General features: G+C 55.5%; 6 protein-coding genes across 6 annotated transcripts; 3 read left to right on the top strand and 3 right to left on the bottom strand.

Moving 5' to 3' along the window:
- Positions 1 to 2,274: 2,274 nt before the first annotated feature.
- Positions 2,275 to 4,280, bottom strand: VTJ04DRAFT_8484 (uncharacterized protein; the record flags this gene model as incomplete). The annotated part of the gene is made up of 4 exons (XM_069366926.1): positions 2,275 to 2,793; positions 2,854 to 3,492; positions 3,547 to 3,824; positions 4,187 to 4,280. The coding sequence occupies 4 exons, from the start codon at positions 4,278 to 4,280 to the stop codon at positions 2,275 to 2,277; spliced, it is 1,530 nt and encodes a 509-aa protein (XP_069215306.1).
- Positions 4,281 to 4,675: 395 nt separating this feature from the next.
- VTJ04DRAFT_8483 (uncharacterized protein) lies at positions 4,676 to 5,101 on the top strand (the record flags this gene model as incomplete). The annotated part of the gene is made up of 2 exons (XM_069366925.1): positions 4,676 to 4,678; positions 4,775 to 5,101. 2 exons carry the CDS (start codon positions 4,676 to 4,678, stop codon positions 5,099 to 5,101), a joined length of 330 nt encoding a protein of 109 aa, XP_069215305.1.
- A 7-nt stretch (positions 5,102 to 5,108) lies between these two features.
- VTJ04DRAFT_8482 (uncharacterized protein) lies at positions 5,109 to 7,738 on the bottom strand (the record flags this gene model as incomplete). Its single annotated transcript, XM_069366924.1, has 2 exons — positions 5,109 to 5,483; positions 5,558 to 7,738. The coding sequence occupies 2 exons, from the start codon at positions 7,736 to 7,738 to the stop codon at positions 5,109 to 5,111; spliced, it is 2,556 nt and encodes an 851-aa protein (XP_069215304.1).
- A 57-nt stretch (positions 7,739 to 7,795) lies between these two features.
- VTJ04DRAFT_8481 (uncharacterized protein) lies at positions 7,796 to 8,327 on the bottom strand (the record flags this gene model as incomplete). Its single annotated transcript, XM_069366923.1, has 2 exons — positions 7,796 to 8,137; positions 8,271 to 8,327. The coding sequence occupies 2 exons, from the start codon at positions 8,325 to 8,327 to the stop codon at positions 7,796 to 7,798; spliced, it is 399 nt and encodes a 132-aa protein (XP_069215303.1).
- Positions 8,328 to 11,579: 3,252 nt separating this feature from the next.
- Positions 11,580 to 12,142, top strand: VTJ04DRAFT_8480 (uncharacterized protein; the record flags this gene model as incomplete). The annotated part of the gene is made up of 2 exons (XM_069366922.1): positions 11,580 to 11,679; positions 11,847 to 12,142. The coding sequence occupies 2 exons, from the start codon at positions 11,580 to 11,582 to the stop codon at positions 12,140 to 12,142; spliced, it is 396 nt and encodes a 131-aa protein (XP_069215302.1).
- Positions 12,143 to 12,425: 283 nt separating this feature from the next.
- Positions 12,426 to 13,361, top strand: VTJ04DRAFT_8479 (uncharacterized protein; the record flags this gene model as incomplete). Its single annotated transcript, XM_069366920.1, has 1 exon — positions 12,426 to 13,361. One exon carries the CDS (start codon positions 12,426 to 12,428, stop codon positions 13,359 to 13,361), a length of 936 nt encoding a protein of 311 aa, XP_069215301.1.
- Positions 13,362 to 13,757: the final 396 nt, after the last annotated feature.

Raw genomic sequence — 13,757 nt, 5'->3', positions numbered from 1 at the left:
CCACCCTCCGCCATCGGCAGTATCGGCTCCTCAATCTCTCTGGTCACAGGCCAGGTGACGCCCAGGAGCTGACTGTAAGACAAGTTGGGTGCAGCCAGAGGAACTTGGCCATAACGACGCCGTATACTCCTGAAGAGGCAGGCAAGAGGGTAAGAAACGAAAGTATACTACCTCATGTAGAATCAGGCAATTGGATATTGCCAGGAAAGCCCAGTTGAATAATAGAATCAGCGTCTCGGGCTAGGCAAACGGGGAAAGAACAATACGTACGGATAGATAGAATACTATAATCCTTATAATACCTACTTTTATTATTCTATCTATAATATATATTCTATCCAGACTAATTTTTACTTCGGTTAAGGTGGATTTAATTAAGACTTTAGCCTTAGCTGCCTCAGAGTATAAGATACTTTTGCTTTAAACCTGATAAGATAAGGCACCGAGCGAAGTGTATCTCTCTGCTGAGTAATAAGATATATCTCGTTTATTGTGTTCGATCCCTAGTCTATTTGTCTATTGTTGAGAGCTATGTTGTTTCAGCTGAGTGGGAACTCCTTTCTAGATTAGACCCTCCTTTCCCTAAAGCAACGCTGGTCTAGAGTAGTAGGTACCCAGGTGATATAAATATTGAGAACTACCAGAGGACGTATTCTGAGGTCACTGTCATTCTTACTAGCGTACTGATAACCAGCAGAGACATCGATGGGGTTCCCCATGCTCTTCTTGTCTGTTGACTCTCCCTCATGGACCGAGCCTGATCTGGCTGGCTTTGGACGTTCGCCAGGGGGATCCAAGATGGGGGAGCAGTATTCCGGCCGGAACTCCACGCCATCAAGGACCTTGTCGTATTCTTGGCCAAGGGTAATTAGTAAATATGCCAGGACCCCGACGTCGTCGGGAATTTTGTCAACGAGGAGCTCCCCAAGCAGACGGACCTCCGGCGTACCGCTGGCACCGTTGCTCCCAAGAAAGATGCATCTCCGCCTCCGCGCTTCCTTGACAACCTAGAACCCTCTCCGCGCGGGTTTCTGCCCTGACCATTCTCTGCCTCCGGCTCTGACCCCTAGGTGGCCGTTCTCGCCGGTCAGGTACCACTGCCGCCGCCGCCGCCGCCGCGAGAAGCGCAGCAAGTACTTCCTCGCCTCTTGTCGCTGCTTTCACTGCGCCAGCGGCACGCGATATTGCAAACTTTGTCAGAAAGCTTTTAACCGCGGAGCACCTTCGCCGTCGCAAGGTCGCATTGATCTCCGCCTCACAGCCCTGCAAACCGCGGCCGTGTACAACCCCGCCTATCCGCGCGTGCGTCCCCGACCTACCTCCCAATCCACTGCAAAGGGGATGCTGCACTCACGCCTCGCTAACCACCAAACCCGATGGTGATGTACCCTGGGATGACATCTCTCCCGAAGAGCTATCTCCGAAGAGCTCGAGGACATGTATTGTTCGTTTTGTGCTATGTGCCAGCACTAGTTCCGCGATGGCGCTACCCTACGCCCGCCTCCATCCCCGCCTCCGGACTTCGAAATCTTAGTAAATGCGTAAGGCTTTATCTGGCGGGGTCTCAACCCCTGCGGCACTAGCACCTTCGTCCCGGCGAAGAGATCCAGAACTCGGGTACCTTATTAATCTAGTTTTGTAGAGATTGAAGACTCGAGTAAGTAAACGTAAGTCTCTGCTAGACAATAGGAACTCTTAAGTCTATAATAACGAACTCAGCAGACGTTGAGATGTTACGAAGTTGCTCTGAGGAGAGGGAAGGAAGAGTTAGCAATGGGTGGTCGTTGATCAGGATCAAGACTCGGTTATCTTGACACAAATCCGATACTTTTCATGGCTCTTGTCTCGCCTGATCGGGCTAAGAGAATGGGGTACCAATGATCGAGATGAACGAGGTAAACAATGATAGGTTTCGGACTCCAGGTAGTGATATGCAACTCCTTTTTTACTGGACCTTTTTGCGTACTCAGCATTAAGGACCTCTTCGACCACGGCATTGCGCAGCTCTCTCTCTCGGGCTGGCGACGACAATCCTGGACATGTCTGGAATGCCCAGTACATCACGTATTCAACCTCATTGCTGACAATGGAAACTTGGCTATAAGAGATACAGTTACAACTATCCCGTCCTCATCAAACAGGGACGGCTTGGAAACTCAATCGTCCCATCCACCAAGCAAACTGAAACGCCCACGCCATCCATTCCCATCCCCAAACGCCTGGATTGAATCTTTCCCTATCCATCCCATCGACACCCGTCTTTCACCGCCCCAACTAGAGCCTCAAAGGCTGCTTCGCCAACAACACATTAACACTCTCCTTAGCGTTCTGCGTAGCCCAGATACTGTTCGGCCCACCACGACGCCACTCATCACCGGTAGCATCCTCGCCACCAGTGCGCGCAGACTCGCCCTTGATGACCTCCAAATCCCGCTTCTGCGAGCTCATCCAGTTCCTCACAAACGTCACAGGGTCGTTAGCCATGGACGTCAGGAAGGTGTGCTTGGCCTTGGAGTTGGCGATGGCCTGCACGAGCACGGCGAGCTGGTCGTCGAGCGCGGCGACCTGCTTGAGCATGCCTGCGTACTGCGGATTGTGGGCGAACTCGTAGAGGCGGGCCCGGAGAGGGTCGTCGACGGCGACGCGCACGTCGTAGATGGTGGGCTTGGGGTCGCGGTGGAATTCTTCGTCGACGCGGATTGTGTAGGGGAGTTTGATGGGCGGCAACGGGCGGAGGTGAGGAGTGATATAGTCGTTGAGTTGCGGGATGTAACCCATGTCGCGGGGGATGATCTGTTAAAAGGCAGCAAGTGTGAGCATGTGATTTGTGTAAGGCAAGAGTGCCTGACATACCTTGCGAAGGAGGTCATCGCAACGGAAATTCCGCTTCTCCTCATCCTCTTGCAAGTTCATCAACTTGATGTACTCCCAAAGCGCCAAGACAACCTCCTGGCGCGTGGCCTCCTTCATGTCAATGATGTCTGCCAGCTCCGGGCTTAGCTCGTAGCGTTCCGGATCTTCGTGGCGGTACAGGTTGATGGTGATGTTGACGTTCTCGTCGCCATTACGCTTGAACGTGAACTCGTCAAAGTCGGCCATGGCCGGCAGATTGCTGGCGCCGGCGGACGTCCTCTCTGGCTTCTTCCACTCCACGGTGGGCTGCTCCCCCTGCCTTCCGCTCTTAGCACGGTCGAACTCGACGGTCAAGGCTTTGAAGAAGTGAGACAAGCGGTGGCGCTTAGTCGCGACGGCCGCGGTTGGTTTGGGTGCAGGCTTGTTGGGCGCGTCTGTCTCCATCTTGTCGGGATCCGCATCCGTCTTCTCCTGGGCAGCCACCTCGTCGTCGTCATCGAGCAAGCGACCTTCAACCTTGACCCGGTACGAAGCCTCGAGGTTCGCCGAAAAGTCAAACGTGTCAACGTTGAGACTGTTGTTCTGCCAGAACTGGTCCTCCACCGTGTTGCTAATCCATATCCGCAACGTCTTGTACCGCTGTCCCAAGCCATCAGCCTCCAGGTCCCCTCTCCCTCTCATTCTCACACCCACCTTGGTGCTACGGCTCAACGAATCCACAATATCCAACCTCTTACGGGTCATGGTGGCATCGAGGCGGCGCTCCAGGTCGCGAAGGTTCCTGTAGGCGATGCTGACGTCGCTGTCAGCGGCGAGGATCTCGTCGACGCCATCGGGCAGGTTCTTGTCGGTGGGCTTGCGGCTCCGGAGCTTGGCCAGGTGGTTGGCCTGTTGCTGCTGGTGGTGCTGCTGGTTGATCTGGGCCTGCGTCATTGGCACTTGGTGATGAGGGCCAGCCGACATCATGGGACCTGTGGTGGTTGCGATGGTTCGAGGGGCCATGGTTAGCCAGTTTGCTCTTCTGGTCTGCTTCAACTGGGTCTTGAAAGGAAGTGACGTGGTGGACGAGGCATCAATGGAGAGTGCCCAAGAGGTCGGGTCGGCAAGCACAAGCGCATCAACGCTTTCGGTAGGTAGCTATGAAAGCGCCAGGCGAGTCGTGCTCCACCTGGGCTATCAAAAGGACATCGTGACGAGGGACCGGGGGCGACAACGAAAAAAAGCGGAGCGTCGTCGAGACCCGTCGAGCCGAAGTCCGGGATTACCGGGCCAAGTACCGGCGAAAGGAGCCCCCATCGCCAGACAAACAAACGCAGAGACGAGACACACGTACCGATGCCTCCACGACGGGGCTGAACATGCTGTGCTCCGGGACGAGGCGGCGGCGGCGCATGTTGCGGTGCATATCGCTGGTATTGCGCCTGCATTGTGGGTTTGTGTTTCGGTGTTGACTCGGCGGTGTGATCGCTTTCTTTGCAGTGTAGTGGTAAGTTGTGGTAGGTGCGACGGATGGAATAATTCAATGGATGACCGTTTGAGCGTTGCGCTGCAGTGACGGCGTTGTCTCTGTCGGGGAAGCTGTCGCAAAAACAGGTCGCGTCAACCGCGTTCTCCAAGTCTGCGAAGGCGGCGGTTGGTGGAGCTCAGAAGGGATGGGACCTCGAGTCTTGGCACAGCAGAGTAGGTCACGTGATACCCGAAGTAGCCACCACCTCGCCCATTACGAATCAGATAAGTCCCAAGAAACCGAGCTTGACCACGTTGCGTCTAGTGACAAAGAGATAGAATTCATCGAAGTGTCCTAAATTAACACCCAGCGACAATGGTTGGTCCCCTATCCAACATCAAGAATTGAGCAGAGTGGAAGTATGTGCCATCTGGCCTGGAAAACGTTTCAGAATAACTAAGTTACTGTAACAAGGCGCCGCGAAGTCCCTACCACGCCACGCTTCCTTCCCAAATGCCCCCAATTAAAGGTACTTTGCAAAAAAGTTCGCAGTCCAAATGCTATGCCGTCCTCCCTGAACGCGAGAAGACCAGGTGCAAGAAGAGGACAAACGAAAAGAAAAGTGTCATCCCATGGCCTGTGTGCTTCCCCCACTCCCGTCTCTCCTACGCCCTCACTTCTACCCATTCGCCTCTACCATGTATGCGCCACATAGCGGGCTGCCTCAGTCATCGCTTGACGTTTCCATCCATGATAGGCGGACCAATCCTCCATCCTAGGTCTCGTTTATCCCCCCCTTGATGCAAGGCTAAAAAGCAGCCCCCAATCCGTTCTTCGACTGTCGCTTGCTGAATCTATTTCTCCTCACCGAAACCTCCTCCAAACTCGCTTGGCTCTTGTTGAACTGGTTGCGCCCGGACCGGTCGCTTATGCTGTATCCGCCGTCACCGCCTGCGAAATTACCTCCGCCCATGGTGCTTGCGGGGCTGGACATGGATGACGACATGTCGCCAAAGCCGTTGTCGCTGGTGTAGGACCCGGCCAGGTTCTGCGAGAGCGCAAGGTCCTTGGCCCGTTCGAGAGCCTCGATCCAGTCGTCTACCGAGAACTTGACGTCGCTGTTGTTGTTGGAATCTTTTTGCTGCGAGGATTTGGGCTCTTCAAAGGTGTAATGTACGCCGTTCTAAAAGGAAAGAGGGAACAACAGTCAGCAACATGGAAAATACAGGCACAAGTCCAGAAGGGGAGTGCACTTACCGAATCGACGCACCACACCGCCTGGCCCTTGGCGTCGATCTGCGTCTTCCACGTACAGTCCGGCGCCAGCAGCGAGATCTCCTGCTTGGCTCGTTTCTCCTCCCCGCCCGCCGGCGCCAAGACGATGCGTCCGCTCGACGTCACCATCACCAATCGCTGCCGCTTCTTGGTTGTGCTGCCTCCGAAAAAACGGGAGAGCTTCTTGTGGCCCCCCTCTCCATCGCCGCGCCCATGTGGGCTGTTGGGGATCGGCGACGATATCACCATGAGGTCGCCGAGCTTGAGGATCCGCTCGTTGTTCCGAGTCAAGACCGGCGACCATTCGATATCCAGCTGGGTCGGGGGAGGAAGCTCCGTGATGATCCGGGCCGGCCGCGACCCGTTGGGCTGTCCCGGGTTTCCCCGGGACGCGGGAGGTTTTGGGGGGCTCGATCCTCCGCCGTTCAGCTGGATAATGTGCGGTTCCTGGGGCGGCGGTTGATAAGGACGGAGACGCGGCGCCTTCATCCGCCACAACTCGGGGCCGAATACTTGCCCGTCAAAGAATTCGTGGTTCTTGATGTGCTCAACCGTCAACCGGCGAGCAGGGTCCAGGACGAGGCAGCGCTCGACAAGGTCGCGGGCAGCTGGAGGGAAGCCCGGCGGGAACTCATACTCGAGCGCGACAATTTTCTGGAAGGTAAGATACTCAGTGGCCCCCTTGAACGGCGGCCGCCCGACGAGTAGCTGGTAGATGATGCACCCAAAGGCCCAGAGGTCGCTCGGCTTTCCGACAGACTTGTCTTGCAGAAGCTCTGGGCTCACGTATTCGGCCGTGCCGACGAACGAAGCGTTCCTCTCGTCATGCCGCGAGCCATTTGGCTTTGATGGGTCTTCGGGTGGCGGAGGTTGTCGCGGATCGGGGAGCAGTTTGGCAGTACCGAAGTCGGTGATCTTGACATGCATCTGATCGTCAAGCAACACGTTCTCTGGCTTCAAATCGCGGTGGATGACGCCCCTGGAGTGCATATATGCGATGGCGTCCAAGATCTGTGCTCCATAAAACCTCGTGCACTCGACGTCGAACGAGCCCGTCTTCTTCAGGGCGCCCAACAACTCGCCGCCGGTGCAGAGATCCAAAACATAGTAAAGGGAGGTCTCGTCCTGGAATGTGTAGTAGAGGCGAACGATTCCCGGATGTTCCGTGAGCCGGTTTAGCGTGTCCCTCTCGATGTTGACGTATTTGATCTTGTTTTCCTTGATGATGTGCCTCTTCTCGAGCACCTTGACGGCGTACTCCCGGAGAGTTTGGCGGTCTGTGGCGAGGAACACGGTACTGTATGATCCCTCGCCGAGTATCCGACCAAAGGAAAAGTCCCGGACTCCCTTCTTGACCGACTTGACAATCGTCCTCCCTTCGGCATCCACCTCCTTCTTCAAGCTGACGGCCGCGCCCCGGTCTTTCCACTCCTCGCTGCTTTGTGGAACATGCGTCTCCAGCCCGTATCCGCCAGGGGGAGCCTGTGGAATTCCCGCGATCTGAGCATACCCCCCTCCCATGCCCTTTGACGAGGTTCGTCTCGGTGGCATTCCGCCTGGATTTCCTGGGTGGCCTGGACCGGGTCGACCGGGGCCAGGGCGCCCCGAGTGATATGAACGGCTCCCCTCTCGCGACGGGACAGGCGACGGATCCAACCTCGGGTCGCGCATCCCATACACAGATGACCGGGCGGTATCGCTCCTAGGGATGTTGTAAGGCGGGCCTTGTTGGAGATCTTGTTCAGGCAATCGGTTTTGGACGGGGTAGAGGGCCGGGGGCGGAGCCTGGCCATCTTGAGCAGATGGAGGAGCTTGCGGTGTGGAGGCGGGCTGGTCGTTCGAGTTGGCGGAGGCGAGAAGGCCCCTTTGTGCGTTCAAACTATTCTGCGCATTCTTTAAGATGGCAGCAGCAGATTCATAGGTATGGCGGGGTCGAGAAGGAGCATCTTGTTGAAGGGGCTGGGACTCGGGAACGGGAGGGTCGGAGGGTGTGTTGTTGTTGGCATCGGCAGCGGGATTGGAGCTTGTTGTCGTTGTTGTCTGCTGCTCACTTGTCTCTGTCGGGTTCTCGTGGGACATATCCACAGACGGCTCGGGGGAATCATCAGGGTTGGCAATACGCAGGCCACCGAGGGCCCTCGAGAGGCTGAGGTCTGAGTTCATGGCTGTCGAGAGTCCACACTGCGCTCCCTCAGGGGCAAGTCGCGGAATGACTGGATCTCAGGGGTAAAAAGAGGATGAGGAGGATGCGCGGGGTCGCAAGATGCTCACTGTCAGGCAGGCATGCGATATCTCGGACAGGCGTAACGTGGAAGATGGAGAGCAGTTGTTGGTCTGCAGATCGGGATGCAATTCAGAGTTCCGGAATGAGTGACTCGATGTCGTGGATGGAAAATAGTCGTCCTGATGTCTCGGGATGGCGTCTTGCCTCGGGTCGAGTGAGAACGGCGGGGAAGAAGGCTGGACTCGTGGTGTTTCTTGGGTGCCAGCACTCAACACAACACTTGGCCCGTGGATCCGTGGATTCGTGTAGCGATCGTCGTAAATAAATCGGGCATCGATCTCTCACACACACAGTCTCTTGCAGCGCGGCCCGGATCGCTTCAAGACGGGGTCTGCAGAGCACGATGCCGGCGTGCCCACTCGCTGGCTAAGGAGAAAACGACTGGGAAACAGCCAGACAGGTCGTGCGGACTCGGAAAGTTGCGGTGACAGCGATTTGCGGGGGAAATGGACGTATCCTCATCTGCATGTCAATCGGTCGGTCCCAGTCGCTCCATCGGCTCGCTGGCGACCTTGGGGGGCAAGACAGTGCGTCTGATGTGTATACACGGTGCCTCCGCACTGGGATTGTTGATGTTGGTGCTATCGCTGGGCATCGTCTGGAAAATAAAGGGGACTGTTGACAGAACACTTGTACATGTTTGATCTTTCTACTTCTAGCAGCAGACGTGTCTATCATTGAGACCATCACGAAGGCAGCTTGCGTCATCCCCTCTCTCCTATCTCTGTCTGTAGTGTTGGACAGCTGCCCTGTGTTGGGCATCGTTGAGTGGATAATGATGGGGTTCTCGGAGGTTCCAGGTTTAAGGGGATGCACAAGAGTCTAGATGTGAAATTGATGCAGATGGGTGAGGTTGCAACGGGAACATGTGCTGTATGTACAGACAAGGAACCAGAGTGCAAGATGAGGCTGTGCCTTGGCCTCTGCGCCTCCCGAACTGCGTAGGACGTCCAAGTTAATACGAAAAACTGCTGCTTGGAACCTCGCGATCTGCAGTTAAGCTGACAACGCAAGCGAAATCCCAGTTGTTATGTTTCTCAGGCAAACAGGAGAGCATCATCCAACAAGTGGCAGAAGGGACTCGCAGATATGTAATAATCATCACCTTGTGGCTTGTCCTGGATATATGTTGATATGGATTGAGCAGCTTGCTATGGCTCACCAGGAGTGACTGGAGCCCATCTACAAAGTTACAAACTCCCAAAGTTGTCCACCAGCCATGATATACATACGCGGATACAAGTCTCCCCTGTGGTGTGACTATGTGTGGATGCTGGATTTTTCCCTTGGCTTGACTGAAGTCACCACCAGGTATCCTTCACGGAGATAATGACAAAGGAGGATCTTGGGTGTCCCATCTTTCATGAGGTGCTTACCTCTGTTTCCAGAAACCAAAATGCCCGGTTCCCGATTGATCCTTGAGACTAGGTTGGAGTGGGAGTAGGTTGTTTTGAGGTGCATGAGGCGACTTCCAGGTTGAACGGCTCAATAATGGATATGAGGTGAAACTGCCAGGTACAGCAAAAGAACATCCTGTGCTCAACTCTTTCCAAATGCCCAAAAAGCTACTAAGACAATGAACTCCCAGGCGCCTTTCCAGTTTCTCCAAGCCTTCTTCTTTTCGGGTTGTTCTTTTTTCGGGACTTGACCATGAACTTGTGCCCATTGACTTGCTTTCCTCTGCACTCTCTCGCTCACGTTCGCTCACTTTTGATCATTCTCGCCCACTTTCGTGCATCCTCGCTCATTACCAGCCGGTTCCTCAGCCTTGCCCATGACCAACACTCTCCGATCCCAAATCCGATGACCGTTTCAGTGATAATTCTCGGCATCGAACCGAAACAACAATGCTCCGCCTTGGGCCTACTGTCATTACGCTGAGCCGCAACGATGTAAGCGAGGTGATTCAACGCCGCCGTCTCCGGAGACACCTCGACTGTCCCGACGAGGATGCTGGCATCACCCTCAGCCCGGGAGATATTGGCTCAGTTTTCCACTCGACTCCATCAAGATCCTCACCGGCACAAAGTACCGATCGAATGCCAACCCCCGCATCGCACCGTGTCCCGGGATCGACTCAACGACGTCGCACGCGGCATTCGTCACCTGAAGATCAGTGGAATGCTCTTCCGCTCCTCGAGGCTCCTGGTCGACGAGGCCAAGCTCAGCTGCCACAACAAAACAGAGACGAAAGCTCCATCTGGACCGCCCAACTCTGCCTGAGACCAAAACGTAGCCTGGGCATTGCCTCGACCACCGCAGCTATCGACGGGAGCTCTTCATCCGAGTCCAGGCATTCACCCGTCTCCAGTGACCTCACCACTACCTCACACCCAGAGGGTTCGAACACAGGCACCCCGTCCACAGTAGGTCTTTGGAGACAGTTGACGGCGGCTGCTCTGTCTCGCCGAGTACGTCTGAGTTCCAACTGGGCAAAACGCGGTATATGCTGACAAACAAGCATTCGATGGAGCACCTAGGAGAAGAGAAGGGGGGTTCTTCAACAGATGGAGGTGACGATATCCCGCAGCAACAGGATTAGGATGCATGACGGCGGCGGTTCTCACTACTATGACCGTATTTAGTATTCCCAGCCACCTTGGCTGACTGGTTCCCTTTCCTTTTACGTTTACAGAATAGAGTTTACCTACCTACACACTTCTCGGAGTCTTCTCTGTTTCGGACTGAGCCACATGATCCCTCTGCCACCACATCAAGATCAACAGCGGCTTCCACAATCATCTGCAGCCCAATCCAGCTCAATACCTAATCAGGCAAAAGTCCAATCAGACCGGAAGCTTTGTACATCTGTAGAGGTGACATGGTTGACGGTATTGGCGATGTTGTTGCTGGAGAGGTCGGGGGGGAAGGTCGGTTTTGGGATAGGTTTCAGCTTGTCCCGGAGAGAAGGGGAGAGATGGTGCTGACGCTATCCACCACTTCTCTGTGCTTTTCTCCGAGCAATCCAAACATCGAAAGCATGATTCAGCTCTGTGGCTAGACGCACTACAGATTTTGGAGAAACCAGGCTCATGGAGGGTTGTAGAAGGTGTTGTTGTGAGATCAGCCACGTGATATGGCCCGAGAGGGGAAGACTCCCATCCGAGAAGTGCTCCGGAGGACTACGAGTAAGTGGTGTTGCCCAAAATAAGACGAGAAAAAGAAGAAGAAAGGAGAAAGGAATAGAAGAAAAGAAGAAAAAAGAAGACAAAAGAAAAAAAGAAAGAAAGAAAAGAGGGAAAAACTCCTGTTAGGAAACACAGAACACTCCATGCCTGGGTGAATGGATGGCACAGAGCCGAGCCAGCCGCGACTGGCGACTGTCCGTCGACACAATACCTACTCACCTACTCCGTACCGCCAACTCCGTCCTCTTGATTGCTCTCGGATCAACTTTTCTGCGGTATCCAAATGACGGATAAGCCCGCCCTCTGGGAGTGAGATGTCGGATAGCTGCGTGTGTCGCTGAGGCCGATTGGCCCGAGACCTGCGACGCTGCTCGTCCGGGAAGGGGCCGCATTACGGAGTGGACGGAGTGGCTAACAGCCGGGAAAAGCCTGCCTGGGCAAGGCCCGGGTGGCACAGAGAATCTGTCGTCTCCATCTTGTGATCGCTTGCATGGGCGTCAAGCCGTGCGGAGCGGCCGTGGATGGATCCGTGGCGCTGTGGGCAAAGGGAAGGCGAAAAGTTGGAACAGAGTGGGGAATCCGGACAGCCGACATGCAACCGGCAGCACGTTACAACCAGGGGGCAACAGCCGTCTACCGGGCTAGCCTCTTTGGGGATCCTGGCTCGTTCCGCGCCCTCAAACCGCAGCGAAGTGCGGCTGGCCAATGGAACGGCACTAGGTGGATCCTCGCCCCGCTTAAAAGGCGAGCCAATCATATCTCTCTCTCCGCATCGAGGCATCAAGGTCGCACCGGCAGCGCACCCACACCCCAAGTCCAGCTCTCCCGGCCCGTGGACCTTTTTGTCTGCCTCGCCCAGATCTTGCAGGTCCTCCTCGGGCCCGGGCTCTGCGCGCCTCTGCCTCTTCTACTCCCTCTCCCTCTGCCTCACATCTTCGCCGCGCTCCCTCTCTTTCACTTCTTCCCTCCTTCGCCTCACTTTCTTCCCTTACCATCCATCACCACCTTTTCTCTCATATGAATCCCTTCCATCCCGCTTGCCCCTACGTTACCACTCGCCCTCGAATCGCAACACGCGATTCCACTTACACGTCCATCCTTGGTCTCTCGCGCCAAGCCGTCGCCTTGTCGTCCAACGCGCCGCGACACCCTTAATCACCACCACCATCCTCATCGCCCGACCTCTATTACCTCGAGTCGCGCCCTCTTGATTCCTCTAACCTTTGGCCAATTGTGTTTCTGCGATCCCCGGCCGCCCGATTCTTCATCATTAACCCATTGAACCTCTTACACTGCCTTTCCACCCTTCCATCCATCCACCCATCCACGAACCTCTCCTAGCACCCACTTACACGCACATATTTCCCTCCTGACCCGTTTGTCCATTCATCCTAACCTACCTCATCACAGTCATCCAGCATTCAAACAGGTCACCGCAATGCCGTCGTTTGATCGTTTCTTTGCCTCTTCGCCTATTTTGGCCATGCGGTCACAGGCGGCTCATCAGGTCGCACCGGACATGCCCATCCTGCAGCACCAACCCATCTCCTTCAACCACTCAGCTTCATGGCGCACCCAGCTGGCCCGCACTTGCTCGGCGGCCGGCCGCAAGCGGTCCAGAGACGAGGCTGCTGTCAACCTCGATCCGCCTGAGAAGGTGTTCGAGACGCCCGTCACCATCGTCGAGTCAGAGGACGAGTGGGTCTATGGCCCGGGCATGACTCTCATGAAGAAATCGGCGCCCGGCTACGTCGCTGATGCCAGCAGCCAGTCCGGCACCTGGGTGGAGGAGCGACTCGCCAAGGAGGAGGCCCGCAAGGCTCAAGCCGCCCTCCTCGCCCAAGAACAATTGGCGCAATCAAGGCCCTCGCTCCGAAGCCACAAGTCTCAACGTCTCGACATGGCAGCCAGCAACGACAAGCACCCGAGCCGGCGTTCCAGCCCCACCCGCGAAACCAGCAACCCTATGACCGCCTCGTCGGATTCCCTCGCGCAACCGGTCGTGGACGACTTCACGATGCATCTCGGCATTGGCTGGAGCCGCCTCCCCGAAGATAGTCACCTCCAAGCCGCCGCCCGCGGCTGGGCCCGTTACATCGAGAACCACTATCCCGTCACCAACGCCAAGATTCTCCTCCAGAGCCGCGGCCTCCAGTCATACCTCGTCGAAGCCAACGAGGGCTACTTCCTCTTTGCCGAGAACCTCCGCCAGGGTCGGCTGGTTAGCACGACTGCTGAAGGCGCGCTCAGCAACCTCAAGATCTCTCCGCCCGTCTTCGAGGGTCTCACCACCATGGAGGCCTCGGAGCACCCACGTCCTTCGGCGCCCGCGGCTGTCTCTCCTACCACGTCAATCGAAATCGACATGAACTGAAGGGTCTGGGGAAGGTGGTGTTTTGGCGTTGCAGGGTACGGTTTGTTTTGGTGCGACTTTTTGAGACACCGGCGACTGTAGGCGAGAATGGGTGGACTGGTGAGGTGATGAGACAATGACGTCGCCAAAACAGTGTTTGCATTTTCCTGCTTTTTTCGGGTTCAGGGTCATTGGGGGTTACGGGGTAAAAGGTAACTTGGCTTTTTCGGGATTTCGGGGTGCTCCATCAAACTTTGCATTTACCTAAACGTGTACAATAGTCGAAGCCATCAACGTTGAATTTTCACCATCCATGAAGCTTTGGTCTGAAATTTGTGTGTCGTGTTTTGTAGCCTTGGGTTTTTATCACTGAAATTATCGTCCTCGGCTCCATCTGAACCACCTCAGTCTCCTGAT

The sequence above is a fragment of the Mycothermus thermophilus genome (genome assembly GCF_041956435.1).
Source record: "Mycothermus thermophilus strain CBS 625.91 unplaced genomic scaffold VTJ04scaffold_6, whole genome shotgun sequence".
NCBI classification, from domain to species: Eukaryota; Fungi; Ascomycota; class Sordariomycetes; order Sordariales; family Chaetomiaceae; genus Mycothermus; species Mycothermus thermophilus.
The sequence above is the reverse complement of the archived record's forward strand: the minus strand, read 5'-3'. Positions and strand labels throughout refer to the sequence as shown.